The 15,630-nt window shown below is 43.5% G+C and overlaps 1 protein-coding gene across 1 annotated transcript in view; it reads left to right on the forward strand.

Moving 5' to 3' along the window:
* LOC126266832 (protein jagged-1b) overlaps positions 1-15,630 on the forward strand; it is a 521,463-nt gene that overhangs the window by 407,535 nt on the left and 98,298 nt on the right. The window contains exon 4 of the mRNA XM_049971392.1: positions 14,146-14,400. Within this exon, the coding sequence (XP_049827349.1) occupies positions 14,146-14,400 (255 nt within the window). The remainder of the gene's footprint in view (positions 1-14,145; positions 14,401-15,630) is intronic.

Below are 15,630 nucleotides of genomic sequence, written 5' to 3' on the forward strand. Positions count from 1 at the left end.
CCTAAACTGAGGTTTAGAAAACCCGGTACTGTATTTCAACGAAGTAGTAGTGGTTGGACGGCAGCTCAGTGTCTGAAACAGACGTGCTCACCTGAATGCTTAAATAGGCACGTAGCTGAATAGGGTGAACATCAAATGTTCATTTCAGCTTATAATAAGCAAAACGATTCCGCTGGACTGTGCAGACGTATCTCGTTACACGTCCGCGACCCAGGACGCCCAGCGAAATTCTCTGGAAATGTATCGAAGGTTAATTTGCAGAGCTGTTCGAGTAGGTGGCTAACGCCCGTTCGGAACGCCATGGTCAGGGCAGTGGATCGCTGCAGAGCAGGAATGCAGGGCTTGACGTGCTCTACGAATAGGACGGCAAGTAGACGCGAGGCAAAAAGCGGCGGAACCAGATCTAAACTATAGAATAAACGATGCACTGAAATTTTCGCTTCTTCTTGACAATTTAACGTAGTGTGCTGGAGCGAGAGCCTAAACTGAGGTTTAGAAAACCCGGTACTGTATTTCAACGAAGTAGTAGTGGTTGGACGGCAGCTCAGTGTCTGAAACAGACGTGCTCACCTGAATGCTTAAATAGGCACGTAGCTGAATAGGGTGAACATCAAATGTTCATTTCAGCTTATAATAAGCAAAACGATTCCGCTGGACTGTGCAGACGTATCTCGTTACACGTCCGCGACCCAGGACGCCCAGCGAAATTCTCTGGAAATGTATCGAAGGTTAATTTGCAGAGCTGTTCGAGTAGGTGGCTAACGCCCGTTCGAACGCCATGGTCAGGGCAGTGGATCGCTGCAGAGCAGGAATGCAGGGCTTGACGTGCTCTACGAATAGGACGGCAAGTAGACGCGAGGCAAAAAGCGGCGGAACTGCGTCTCACTCCGCAGCATGCCGATACGCGTGCAGGGCTTAGAAAGGTGCGCAGATCGTTTGCTTCCTGTGGCAAGAAGGCTTTGAAAATACCGAACAGCTTTCAGCTCTGGAGGCAGCACGATGCAAAGTATTTCTCGTGCATTCCGTTTATCTCCCACTCCATTTTTCATTGGAGTAACGCTACATTGTCTCACTAGTGTCATTTGACAAGAAACGACCACTGGACACGCTGTCAGGGATTGAATTCCTCAGAAAGGCCGAGCGCTGTGGTGAAGGCGGCCGGACCGTTGAGAAACGTCCTCATACCGAGGAATGCAGCGAGCATTTTCGAAGGCTTGACTACTGCAGTAATCCACGTTAAACTGTAGGCCACCTTTCACCAATTGGATAATTGGGACGCGCAAATCGCTGAAGTGCCACCAATTAAAAGACTTGCGCCTGGGCATTAAGCTCGGTACAATTATTATTGCGTCCATAAAATTCCAGTTTTTTTACTCTGTAAATGCAACATTTTATCGTAGGTCTTGCTGAAACAGCTAGTGTTGCTGTATTGGATCGTGTTGGTTTAAACAATAAATTACCACGCTGGTTACATGATTTCATCGGTAGCATGATGCTGTGGGAGTTCACATCAATATTCTACGTGAGTCTCTCTCTCTCTCTCTCTCTCTCTCTCTCTCTCTCTCTCTCTCTCTCTCTCTCTCTCTCTCTCTGTGTGTGTGTGTGTGTGTGTGTGTGTGTGTGTGTGTGTGTGTGTGTGTGTGTGTGTGTGTGTGTGTGCGGTTCTGTGTCTGGACAAGTAGAAAATACTAATCTTGAAATTTTAAATACCGACTTTAGAGAATAATAATATTTTGTAGATCTCCTCACACATATTGGCTCCTTTTCGTAAGTGGCAACCCTCTCATCGGCTGAGTTGTTCATGCATGCCCCCACCCCCCACCCCAATTCACCCACCGCCTAACTGTTTCAATCTGGCGCGACCGCTACGGTCGCAGGTTCGAATCCTGCCTCGGGCATGGATGTGTGTGATGCCCTTAGGTTAGTTAGGTTTAAGTAGTTCTAAGTTCTATGGGACTGATGACCTCAGAAGTTAAGTCGCATAGTGCTCAGAGCCATTTGATTTGTTTCAATCTGCCAGTATCTTCTACCCACATCCCACATTACAAAATTCACTTACTTCGCTGCTCCAGTATACACCGCTAGTCAAAAGTATGCCGACTATTAGTGATGTGATTGTGCAGCGGAAACGCGACACAACAATCGCAGCTAAATCAAGACCAGGCAGACGCCACTTACTGTCGGATGTGGACCGTTGAGCATCACGGTGGGTGGTTGTACAAAATCTCATGAAGTCAGAGGAAGGAATTACTCCCGAGTTCCAAAGTGTTACCAGTAGTCCACTCGACTATGCATACGGAGTTTAAATAAATAAGGTACAATGATGGAGCGTCTCCTTGTAGGTCACAGATTTCTATAGTCAGTGGTAACCGACGCTTGATGTTGTGTAAAAAGCGAGACATTGTATGACTGGACAGCACACTACTGTAAACGATTTATTTGGAGGGGTGAATCACGCTGTACTGTTTGGCAATCCGTTGGAAGCGTGTGGGTTTGGCGGAAGCCTGGAGAACGTTACCTGCCGTCATGTGTCGGGGCAACAATGAATTACGGAAGAGTTGGCACTTTGTTAAATTTGGAGGGATATGGACACATTTTACAGCGTTTTGTACTGGGATAGGATGACTGCGTTGACATGACAATGTACCCTGTCTTAAAGCAGCATCTGCGAGGCCATGGGTTTTGGAGAACAACGTTCCTGAAATTGACTGACCTGTCCAGAGTCGTGACCTGAATGCCATGGGGCACCTGTGGGACGAGTTACGACGTCGATTCCAGACACCAGTGCCCGACATCAGTATCTTCTCTAGTATCGCCTCTTGAAGAACTGCTTGACGTTCCTACACACACACACAACTCGTTGAGTGCCCCTAGCAGAGTTCAAGCTGTCATATACACAACTGGTGGACACACCCCATTATAATGTCCACTAAAAGGTGCAGGAAAGGATACCGCAAAGAAAGTCACGTCCTAGAAGATGATTCAAGAACGAATCTGTCGCTCTGCAGAGAAGTCTGCTTCCGAACTCTATTCCCGATCTGGGACTCAGATTTATTATCCGAAACTAGTGAAAGTAGTGATGTCGGACCGTGGAGTCTGGAGCAAAATCGACGTTCTAACTCGAAGGTGTGTTTTCTCAATTCCGGGCATGGCTGATGAATGTGAACAGTTTTTACAGCTAGTTTTCTTTTTGCCTCGTGGATACGCGGAAACGTTCGAGCATACAACGCATGCTCACGCCTTTGTTCGCCCACAAGGTCTCGCTCCGAGCGCCAATTGCGAAGCTCCAACTGTGGCCCCTCCTTCTCTCCTCGCCTCTGGCTTCCTTTTTTCCGGCCGAGCTTGTGCGATCTCATGTCCAGCCGCCTCCTAGTCGCCGCCGTCCGATTGGGATGGCCGGCCGTGGGATGTTTGGCAAATGTGCGGACGGCTGCCCCTCCTCTCTTCCAGCCCCCCCCCCCCTCCACCAACCCCCACCCAGTGCGTGCGGCCTATTAGCATATAATGGCTCACCGCCGCCACGCGACATCTCCCGCGGCGGCCGCGAATCTGCGCTGTAGTTTGCCACACTGCCCCCTCCTGTCCCGCTGTTCTTCTCTGGCTGAACGGCTATCTGTACTCGGCCTCGGCTGGACCATTGGTTCAAAACTTCCTGCGTCCATTACCCCAGAAAGAGGTAAAATGTCATCCATTACCCTAAACAAAATGTAGGACCAAATTAAACATAAACCTGCAAAAAAAATTTGCCACTCCTATCTTTAAAGTAACAAACTATTATTAATACTAAGCAATTGAAACTCGTTTTTTATGTTTCTCGCTGAACAAAAAATGAATGGCTATTGATGGTATTTGGTTCTGCTTATTTTTAAAAGCTCTTTTTTGTGTGTGGTATGGAGTCCAGCATTGCACATAGGAAGTAATAAAACAGGTTCCTTCAGCTCTGGAATTTTGTTTTCATTGCTACCGTAGTTTTCAAAAATGGTTCAAATGGGTCTGAGCGCTATGGGACTTAACATCTGAGGTCACCAGTCCCCTAGAACTTAGAACTACTTAAACCTAACTAACCCAAGTACATCACACACATCCATGCCCGAGGCAGGACTCGAACCTGCGCCTAGAACCGCCCGGCCACCCCGGCCGGCTAAAAACTGTTCACATACATCAGCGATCCCCGGAATTGAGAAAACACACCTTCAATTTTGCTCCAGACCGCAGTGTCCAACATCACTACTTTCTCTAGTTTCGGATAGTAAATCTGTGTCCCTGATCTGGAATCGAGCTCGGAAGCAGACTTCACTGCAGAACGACAGCTTCAATCATCATCTAGGACGTGACATTCTCTGCGATATCCTTTCCTACACCTTTAAGTGGACATTATAATAGGGTGTGTCCACTAGTGGTGTTTATGACAGCTTGAACTCTGCTAGGGGCACTCACCAAGTTGTGTGTGTGTGGGAACGGCAACCATTTCTTCAAGAGGCGATACTAGAGAAGATACTGATGTTGGGCACTAGTGTATTTTTTCTATTGGCTTTCAGACCCATTCAACCGTCTCACTAGTATAATGTCGTTATGACGATACGAATGTTAAGGACAACACTACAACCAGTCCTCAAGTGGAGAAACTTCCCGACCCGGCTCGAGTCGAACCCAGACCCCTTTGTTTAGCAATATGTGACTGTGCAGGTACCGAGGAGGACTGCTACCATAGTTGAAAATCTACTTCGTCACCTGCAATTCGTGCTGATTTAATCGGCACTCATAGGAGTTCTACCAGTAATAATAGCTACTAACGAGAGACCGTTCGCTAGAACAAAGCCAATTGTGTTGGATAAAAATCGGTTTATAATCTACTGCCTTCGCAAGATCCAAGAAATTGCACTTCGATTCAAATTTCACTGCCTGAAAATCTTCCTTTATCCCTTGAAACTTGTCTAGAACCCAGGCGAATTACCAAAATCTGAAAAAGTATTTACTATTGGAATTTATTGCTAATGGCTAGCAACTACTACGAGTGGATGGACAGCCAAAGCAAGCAGAAGTAAAGCTGACGTTGAGTGCTGTTGGTGAACTAAATAAATGAAGCTTTCAATGTGTATGAAACTCAAAATTAACAAACGGTTCGTCTTAACAAATTTTACTCGTGACGGTGAGGCGTGATCTGAGGATGTTTCATCGGCTAATAGGGAGGCGTGTGTTGCAAATTACTCGGAGATACGACAAGCAAATAAATGGGTTAGAGGACAGATTAGATCGGAGAGAACAATGGTGTTTTATATGAATGCGTGGTATCTGTTCTTTCGGACATGTCCGAAAGAATAAGTACCACGCGAAATCCGCAGCTGTGGTACTTAATACGCAAATTGAAGGTGGAGGGGGAAGAAACGATAGGAAAGAGAAGGAACTAATGATATCAGCTGCATCGGGACTTTATGCAGATTCAGCGGCGACGGGTGAAAATGGCTGCCGAATCGGAACACGATCATCTGGGAGGCGGAAATAAAGAGATATTGCAATTCGTATTTGAAAAAAGATCAGATTCCAAAACAATTAAGAGGTGACGATACGACATTTCCTTATTTGCTACCGGTTTCGATCATACGATCACCTTCAAGTACCATAAAATTATTTACGAGAGCCACCACGGTAACGATCGTACCGCAGCGTCAAATAAAATAAACCCCGTCCCACGTTGCTGTTATCGGTAGTAAAATGTAGACCAACGTAAAATGTTCTGACGCAGTTAATCCTCATATTCTGTCATAATCATGTTCCACCTTTCATGACTCTTTGCACCGATCTTCCACCTTAGCCCAGGAAGCTTTCACTTTTTGGTTGTGATTTACATTCCTCTCCACTGTCCATTTGGATCTGCTGGTTACTATGCTCTTTTTGTTGGTTAGGAATACTCGGAATACCTCTTGCAGAACTAAATGCCTGAATTTGGAACGTCCTCTATGGTTTCTAGTGGAACCTAAAATTCCTTCAGGTGTGATTCCACATTGGTGATCCATTTGTGCTTGGAGGGTTTCCCTCTACCTGTCGTGTTTATGATCCTGTTCATGAGTCTGCAGGGCTTCATCCGTGTCAAATGTCAACAGACCAATAGCTTTTCCCTCGTGATTATGTCTTCCGGGAGATGGTACAGCTCACTGTTGTGTCTCATCCCGTAGGTGCCATCCTCTTCTGCCATAGACCGTAGTATTCTTCCTAGGATTTTCCGTTCCTTCAGCTCCAGTTTCCCGAATGGTCCTTTCCGGTCCCTCAAGAGGCATTTGGAGGCCTTACTACAGAGGTTGTAGTGTTCGAGTTGAAGATTCTTGGAAAGCTGCTTGGAGAAGTAAATGCTGTCGCACGAGTGGTAGACCTTCTTCAACTATACAGGGTGTTACAAAAAGGTAAGGCAAAACTTTCAGGTAACATTCCTCACACACAAATAAAGAAAAAATGTTATGTGGACATGTGTCCGGAAACGCTTAATTTCCATCTTAGAGCTCATTTTAGTTTCTTCCACCTACGCTCAATGGAGCACGTTATCATGATTTCATACGGGATACTCTACCTGTGCTGCTAGAACATGTGCCTTTACAAGTACGACACATGTGGTTCATGCACGATGGAGCTCCTGCACATTTCAGTCGAAGTGTTCGGACGCTTCTCAGCAGCAGATTCGGTGACCGATGGATTGGTAGAGGCGGACCAATTCCATGGCCTTCACGCTCTCCTGACCTCAACCTTCTTGACTTTCATTTATGGGGGCATTTGAAAGCTCTTGTCTACGCAACCCCGGTACCAAACGTAGAGACTCCTCGTGCTCGTATTGTGGACGGCTGTGATACAATACGCCATTCTCCAGGGCTGCATCAGCGCATCAGTGATTCCATGCGACGGAGGGTGGATGCATGTATCCTCGCTAACGGAGAACATTTTGAACATTTCCTGTAACAAAGTGTTTGAAGTCACGCTGGTACGTTCTGTTGCTGTGTGTTTCCATTCCATGATTAATGTGATTTGAAGAGAAGTAATAAAATGAGCTCTAACATGGAAAGTAAGCGTTTCCGGATACATGTCCTCATAACATATTTTCTTTCTTTGTGTGTGAGGAATGAATCCTGAAAGTTTAGCCGTACCTTATTGTAACACCCTGTATATTGAATATACTGATTATGACAGTACACGAAGACTGATTAACTGTTTAGTACATTTTACTATTGACTGCATAATGTATTTTACTGTTGCCGCAGGATGGATTTTATTTGGTTTGAAGCTATAGTAAGAACCTTGCCACGTAATCTGTTGTAAATAATTTTGACACCTGAAGTTGTGATCATCGAAACAAGAGCCGTTGCAAATATTTATTTCATCAACAGCTGTTGGTAATTTTGGACTATGAATTTCTTCAAATTATAGAATGAATGCTTCGGAATGCTTCGATGAAAAACTGAGTCCGCAGAGTCTCGTCCCCTGCATCACCTCTTTCAATGTGGCCAGAAGACGTGTTGACACAAGCGGGGCAGCATGTGGATCAGGAGCAACAGGTTGCCTTAGTCTGTGTTATGGGGGGGTGGGGTGGGGGGGGGGTGGGGGGAGTCAGCCGGCGGTGGGCAATAAATCGGAACTGGGAAGAGGCGGAGAGGCGCGCCGTGGAGCGGCAGCCGGCGCCACATGCTGCGACCGGGGATCGAAGCCCGCTCCCCGCTTGGCGCTGCCGCCAGGCGTTTCCCACGGCCGGCTCCGCCAGGAATGTCGCTCCCATTGTGCGCGCCGGGCTGGCAGACACCTGCTCGGCCGCCTGCGCCAGGGCCGGACAGATAAATCCACGACACGACACCCGGCGCTGGCCTTCATCAAGATAATTCAATTCCCCTTATTTATGTCTCTAAATCGCCGAGAGGGCGCTCCGTTCCGCCCACCGCGTACGCTTCGCTCTGTACCGAGGACGAGACGTGTTGAATTCACCAAGCTGAGATGAGCCTTCATGTCTCTACGTTGATCTCGTAGATAACCGCATCGCAAAATGGGCGTAGAAATTGTATCGCCTAAGCGCGTGGTCTTCATCTGGATTTGATAATGCCCCAGGTGTCTGTAGAATCAAACCATCTACAGGCTTGTCTCAGAGTGCAGAGCCAGTTATCTACAACGTCTATTTTTTTTTTCTCCAGGCCCCATCAGTCGTGAAATTAATACCACAGTGAAAATCCTCTGAAGCTTTGCATAGATGTGTTGTGCAGTGTCTCTAGTACGCCCATCGATCACGTCACGTCATACTTTTCAGTTTGGGGCACACAATGTGCACGCAAAGCTGCCTAGAACAATAGAATCTTCCGCCAAGTTTGAAGTGTGCGCTGTTATTCGATTTCTTCATGCTGAGGGGTTGCGTCTGATTTCATAACGTAACTGTCACGCGTGACAGCAAAGTACGACAAAGGTGCTGGAAAATTAAGGAGGACGTACAGGTGTTCATGACGCAGGCCGTCGGGGAAGGAAGCGATGGGAAAAACCGTCTACGATGGGCAATTCAGAGCAAGCGAAGAGGACTATTGCTCTCAGGCACTGTCCATCATGACAATTCTTGGCCATACACCGCAGCTGCAACGAAGACACGCCTGCAGCGTTTTTAATGGGGAATGTTTGATCATCCACCACACAACCTGGCTTTCCTCACATGAACCGATGGCTGTTAGAGAAACAGTTTGCCATAGACAACGAACTGCAGACCTTTATAGAGAATTGACGAGGGTGCTCGAAAGTTGGTTTAATGCTGTGACAAGTTTATAAGCTGGAACGGCGATTGTGTTGAGAAGTATCTGGAAGGTGTAGCTACATGTTGCAAATCTCCATTTCACGAAATGGAAAAAAGTTGCCCTCGTATAAAAAGTGAAGCTCTTAGAACTTTTCCAGTTGATTAAAATCCTCCTATGTACCATCACAGTCGTTTGATACTAACACCCATTGTCACACGATGTAGAGTGCTTGCGGCAAGCATGATTGGCTTTCCTGTAACTTCATTTGTTACAAAGATATGAAGTACGTCTTTGTTAAATTGTACCTAACACGTTTGATTTGCCAATCATTTTCAAGCTAAAGCTCCGTCTCTAATAAACTGTCTCGCTCTCGACTACCACCTCACAATTCAGCACTAATGAGTTCGGAACGAAATGAAGATACTGTACAGGCCGAGCTTCCGAACAACCGTTTTCTCAACCCAGACAGAGAGACCTGTAACTTGAAATGGAACCCAAATTTGAATCGGAACACTTTAAAAAAAATCATGAATAAATTTACGAGGGTCACTACTCTTAATGAAGAAAAAAGGAGTGCTCCTTAAGTAAATGCAGAGTTACTAGATATTGAACAACTGTTTCCTGTTTTAGTTGTACGGTTCTGTATCAAGTCACTTTTAAGTACGCGTCCGTTGATATACATACCTGGGCTGATTAACGATTATTCCCCTTTTCTAAGACAGAGAAAGATGGAGAAGTTACATGTCACCCCCACCCGTTTCTCTCATTATAAAGAACTGATTGAGGTTAATGTGTAGGTCCGACTGCTCACGCGAGAACGTTTAGGCAGTACGAACGGAAGGTCCAGAGCCAAAAAAAGAAAACGCAGCCATAAAAACCAAGTCGTTAATGCAACGTGAGTTGCTCACCGGACCGGTCGCCCTGCAGCGCATTAATAATTAGTGTCGCGTATTACTTATCGTCTATTATGGCGACTTAAGTGCAATTGATAAATTGGTGGCTTCGATAAGTGGCTCACATTTGACAGACCCTCCCATCAGAATTAAATTACGGTAAATAGTGTATATCCCACGCCTGAGCAAATGGCCTTCTCTAGTAGACGTAACGAAGTTGCCATTTTTCAATAGCGCCGCTTCTGCCCGGTGAGCAAGTGCCGCTAGACTAGTCGGGAGCGACTTGCGGAAAGAGAAGAATGTGCCGACGAAATTAATGGAGGTGCTCGTACGCCTCGTATCTCGTGGCCGGTGACAAACATCCGCGCAGAACTCGCCGTCTGAAATGTAGTTGTTGGCAAACGAGAAGAAAGGCAGCTCGAATGACCCTTGTAAGGTATAAGCATCCCGTTTAAATAAAACCTTGCGGAACAGGTTATAATTTTCTTCACATTTGGTCGTAGCTCTTTTGCGCAAGAATTGTCTCCAGACAGGTTTTCCTAACAAACGGGGAGCTGCGCGATTTGCGAACGATAAGTTTTGGATTAAGCATGAGAAGCATTTAACATATTCAGGGAAAAAGATCTGCCAGTGAATCTCTCATGCAAATCATAACACATGTATCCTCGAGTACAACATAAAGGGAAACAACAAGTCGCTTACCTCACTTCCTGCTCCTCCGCGCGTAATGTATAACTTCATTACCCTTCTTGCCGCATCTTGCCGAAAGTTCACTATTCTGTTGAGATTTTTCAACAGACGAATTTCCTGTTGAATTACACAGTATCGAGGGACAATTTACCGTTTCTTTCTTACGTACCACTTAGGTACTCTTCCATATTTTCGCTTGGAAATAATGTTCTTCACTTTTTTTATACCACGCCTGGCCGAAGTGCATGATATAGTGGTCTATTCACTCGCATTCAATCTCGAATATGATTTCGCAATATTTATTTGTTATCGTTTCATGGGTAAGGTGTTTTCGATTATTGAGTGGTATATTTTCGGATAGCAGATCTATCAAGAGTGCTTTCAAATTAATTCACCTATTTGTCCCAGTAGTTGAACTGGCTGTAGAAGAACTGACAAGGCTCATACTTTGTATGGGAAAAATATGTTTAATAATATCAACCAGGAAACAGTATGAAGATTTATTACCCCTCAGCAGATAACTCCTATTGCAACGTCTGAAATCAGCATCTATAGAAACTTCAGACAACATCCACCACCCAAGACAAGTACCTAATGAATAAGCATCCGAATGTTTTGGAATATTAACCCACATTTCATTCCCCAAAGTTTCAGCTGTGCATCAGAGATGCTTTTTTAACAGTGACGCATCCTACGCTGCAGAGATCGAACAATTTCGAACAAGACTCTGCTATGTCAAAGATATTAATGACTGTCAATAATCACTGCACATAGTCACGAACAGTAAACGTACACTGAAACATTAAGCTCTGGTACAGAGAGTTGAGCTTTCGAATATAAAAATACAAGTAAAGAGACAGAGGCTGTAGTCACACTTTTTAACGAAATTTCACAGTCAGTCGTATAGAAATGGATACAATACCAAGAAATCATAATTTTACAGTGAATTAAATATGCCAGATCAAAATATAATCGCAGATAGTAAGTAAAATTTTAACATGCATGAGCCTATGCTCGAAAATGTTCTGCTTTTGATCTCATAGCAGGCAAGATCAGTGACTTTCTTTCTGCAGCTCTGAAGACGTGCTCCCTATTAACGATAACTGTACGTGAACCACTACTCAAAAATGTTAATATAAACATTACGCTACTGATTGATCATTCGAGACCCCCACGTCAAGTGCACATTTCGTTCAACAAACCCCTTCCTTATAGACATCCCCGTAGCGATTTTTCACATAGCAAATATTGCGACCAATGATTGGTTCACCTCATTGGTCCAGCAGTGTACATATTAAAATATTTGTTACAGGTGTTGTAGAGAGATGTGACTTTTTCTGTATGGCACATTAAATATTCGCTTGAAGTATGGTTTCTTATCTTCTCATTACTGAGTGCTTTCCCTTACAGCGTAATTGTAAAAGCAGGTATGTTTTCTCGATAGTCTTCTCCGCAAAGACCGCTACGATCCCATTTCCCTCCTCATGTTATTTACAATAGTTAAACTACTTTTTACAGTGCTAAGTATTTGCGTAACAAATTAGGTGAATCTTGCTCGATATGTCTCGGTTAAATGCCTGCTTCAATGTTATTATACTTGCTAATTACATGTTCTCACCCTGGCTACACGCACCAGATCCAAACTCCTCGTAACTTGGTGGATTTTACTACTGCTGCCAGCAGAGAAGAGTGGAGAGTGACATTAACAACAGAAAATTGCTCATCTACAAAGTGTATTTCCATGCAGAAAAAACTGCCCAAAATATGAATGTGGTGAAATTATTTCTTTGGATCGCGGTAATGAGTTGAAGTCACACGTTAATATTCCTTTATGTATTCCAATTTTATTCTTGTGTCAACATAAAATGAACTTAGACAATTTTACTGGGGCCTAAATCGGTAAAACAGAACCTGGAACACGTAAGACTGGTTGCTTATAGATAATTTGAGCAGTTTCTGAAAAAAACACTTCATTACAGATTAACACGCTAAAAAATTTCAGAAATACTGCTTGAAAGAGATTCTATAATATTATGGACAAGTGATGTCTTCTGAAGGAATGAATTTATAAGTCCCCTGGTGTACGTTATTTGACGTGGTAGAACTAGCTGATGATAACTTAAGTGTTCTTTAAAAAAGCAGATATTTTTGCTTTTGAAATCTGTATTACTGGTACAAGATGTAGTTTATGATTTAGTCAGTAGGTCTACAAGAAAATGGTACTGAATTACTGAAAATAAACTGTTGTTTTGGAGTGTTAGAAAAATTCAAGTTGTACTGGCAGGTAATACAGAACTTTTTGTATTTATTGAGACATAAATGGAAAATTATAGTAGTTAAAATCTGATAAATGATGGAAGGGAACTTACCAACTGATGTATATCATTATTTTGCACAGTACTTAACCACAAGGGCATTCAACAATCGATATGTTTCAAGCACATCCAATGAGAAAATAATGTAGAATTCAATCTTACACTATCCCTTTTGTTCCACCTACAATGTTCAAAAGTTCTGTAATTTCCTATGAGCTGCGTATGTCTAATATTCAACACTGAATCTTTCGACCTCACACTTAGATAACATAGGATAAAGAAATAACCAATGACAGTGTTTGATTGTGTTTCCAAGTTTGCAGTGTTGTCAGGTTTCTCCTCCCCACCCTTACTGTACTGACAAGTTTGTGACAGAGAAAATTCAAAATAATCCACTTTTACTAAACTGAAACGGCGAGAATGAATAACCCACCATCTACAGTTTTTCCACAATCTTGAACTTTATTCCTCTCAGGAAACCTATAATCTGTAAACTGAAGAGCAATAACCATTTGTTGTGGGTGGGAATGGTATTTCCGGGAAGAACGCTACAATTGGCGTTAAGTCTGACTAAGAATCAATTTTCTCTCTAACAATGCAGTGCAGCGTGCTGTAATTTATGTCGATTATGTTCGTACGCTTTTCTTGCGTTAGTTTGATTGGTTAATAATTTTTGTACTCCCAGTAGTGGAAAATTAACACTCTGCAAACGTCACTGTACGTGTGTCATCGCCGTGTTGTGGAACTGTCGTTATAGCTTTGTGAAATTGCCTGTACGCGTTCCTTGTGTCGTATCTGCGTAGACAGAATAGGTATTCTCCCCATGGCTCTTCAGTTTGTAAGCAGACTGCAGCAACATTGCATCAGTGCAGAGTGAGCCAGAAATTCTGATAGACGACTGATGGGGACTTAGCATCACATATTATAGGCATCTGTGCTATTATAGCATGCAGCAGAGGGGGGCCGGGGGCAAATTATTAGCATGTGTATAGCCTATGTATGAACATTATTCTTTTCCCTCTAAATGTCTAGGCTTAGTTCACAGGGTGTAATGCGTTTAAGAGCAGATGTTTTTATATCTGGTACCCATTTCAGTTCGGCAGTTTTTTTTTCTCTGCATTTAACAGTCTTCCCCCAAACATGTTCCGTAATTTACTACCCGACGTTTTCTGCACCGTCGTAACTGCACCGCTAAGCAAACTACGCCTGTCAGTATAGACTGACCCTTTTGGGTCCAGGTGTCCAAAGTTCAACAGCTGACCTGCCGCCCAGGGGAAAATAAGCGTTAATGGCTTGCTTTTGCCATATGTTCTTGGAGGTCCTACCCAGCCTAAAAACATATGACTTGTAAGAGCTGTAATTATTGGTCTGAAAATGACATAAATACTGATGTAATGTTGTTCGGTATACTATCCTCCATCACCAATAGAAATAGCTGCACTTATACGCGTTACAATCAGCATAATGACTGTGCTGAACCAGGAAATACTGTTGTGTCGGCAGGTCGCACCAGGGTGATCGAGGAGGCGACGTTCTCCGGCATCATCGTGCCCAGCAGCGCGTGGCACACGCTCAACTACGACGGCAACAACTCGCGCATCACGTACCGCGTGCGCGTCCAGTGCGACTTGCACTACTTCAACCTGACGTGCACCAAGTTCTGCCGGCCGCGAGACGACAAATTCGGCCACTACCGCTGCGACGTCAACGGCGACAAGCAGTGCATCGACGGCTGGCAGGGCCCAAACTGCGAGTCCGGTAAGTGCCACGGAGGGCGCCCACAACCTCTCTGCACACTTCACTTCCATCCATTTACTCGGTCATCATCATCTTCAACCATTTGACGACTTCTATTACTGGGTGAAAAGTCTTCTCTATCTTGCTACTACTTAATTTTTATTTGATCTAATTAATGCACTACTGTGCTTAGAAAGGATTATGCCTTGAGCAAATACAATTTTGTGAACGAAGAAACACATGACATAGGTGTAATATCCTACAATATTTATTACTTTACAAACCAGTTTTCAGCTGTTACGCAATCGTCAGGTGCGAACATCAATATACGTAGCTGCAAAATTTTTGTGGGGACAGAGATTTAAACTAGTGTATCTGCTATGAAAGTATGATAAGGGAACTTTTCGTGACTCACACTTGAAACCGATGTCCGCCATGTTAGTTGCCCCAAACATCAGCTTCTGGTGGAAGTGTTTTGATAAAAATGATGCCTGTTTGCGTCGTTTACGGGTGTACTAATCATTCTGATTATATTCTGAAGTGTAAAGAAAACACAGTTCATTCATAAGAAGAGTTGTTCAGCAAATATATTCTTTTATTTAAGGGGGGTAGGAAGTCAAACGGGCCGACTTGCAGCAGGAGAGGCACCACAGGACATTTTAATTTCCACTGTCTATACTTTTACAAATAAATTTATAAAACTTTGTCAGCATGACCAGCAAGGATTCAGGATTCACACTCATAGCAGTGGACGTTCACAAACATGACAAAATAATTTTGTTTTACATGTGAAATTTCATCATTTTTTCAGTTACTGTTGTCACAATTTGATGCTGTAAGTACACTTTTCTTCATAAGTAGGAGAGACTCTTCAATGAATTTTTCACAGCATACAAACCATACTTACTGGTGTATGAAACTGTAGAATATATTTAATTTATTAAAAAATAAATGAGCTTTTACATTTTAAACTCCATGTTTAGAAAATAAACTCAAATTTTATAAATAATTATCTCAATTTTTACTACAGTTTTTAATAGATTTGGAAAATTCTAGAGTTTCGTACACCTGTAACTATGCTTCGTATGCTGTGCAAAATCTCTCCTAGTTGTGAAGAAAAGTGTACCTATAGGAAAAAATGCAGCCAATAATAAGTGAAAAACTGACGAAATTTCAGATATAAGAAAAAAAAAATTTCTGGCGTTTTTGAACTTCCCATTGCTGTGGGTGTGAATCCCGAATCCTTCCTGG

The sequence above is a fragment of the Schistocerca gregaria genome, chromosome 4 (genome assembly GCF_023897955.1).
Source record: "Schistocerca gregaria isolate iqSchGreg1 chromosome 4, iqSchGreg1.2, whole genome shotgun sequence".
NCBI classification, from domain to species: Eukaryota; Metazoa; Arthropoda; class Insecta; order Orthoptera; family Acrididae; genus Schistocerca; species Schistocerca gregaria.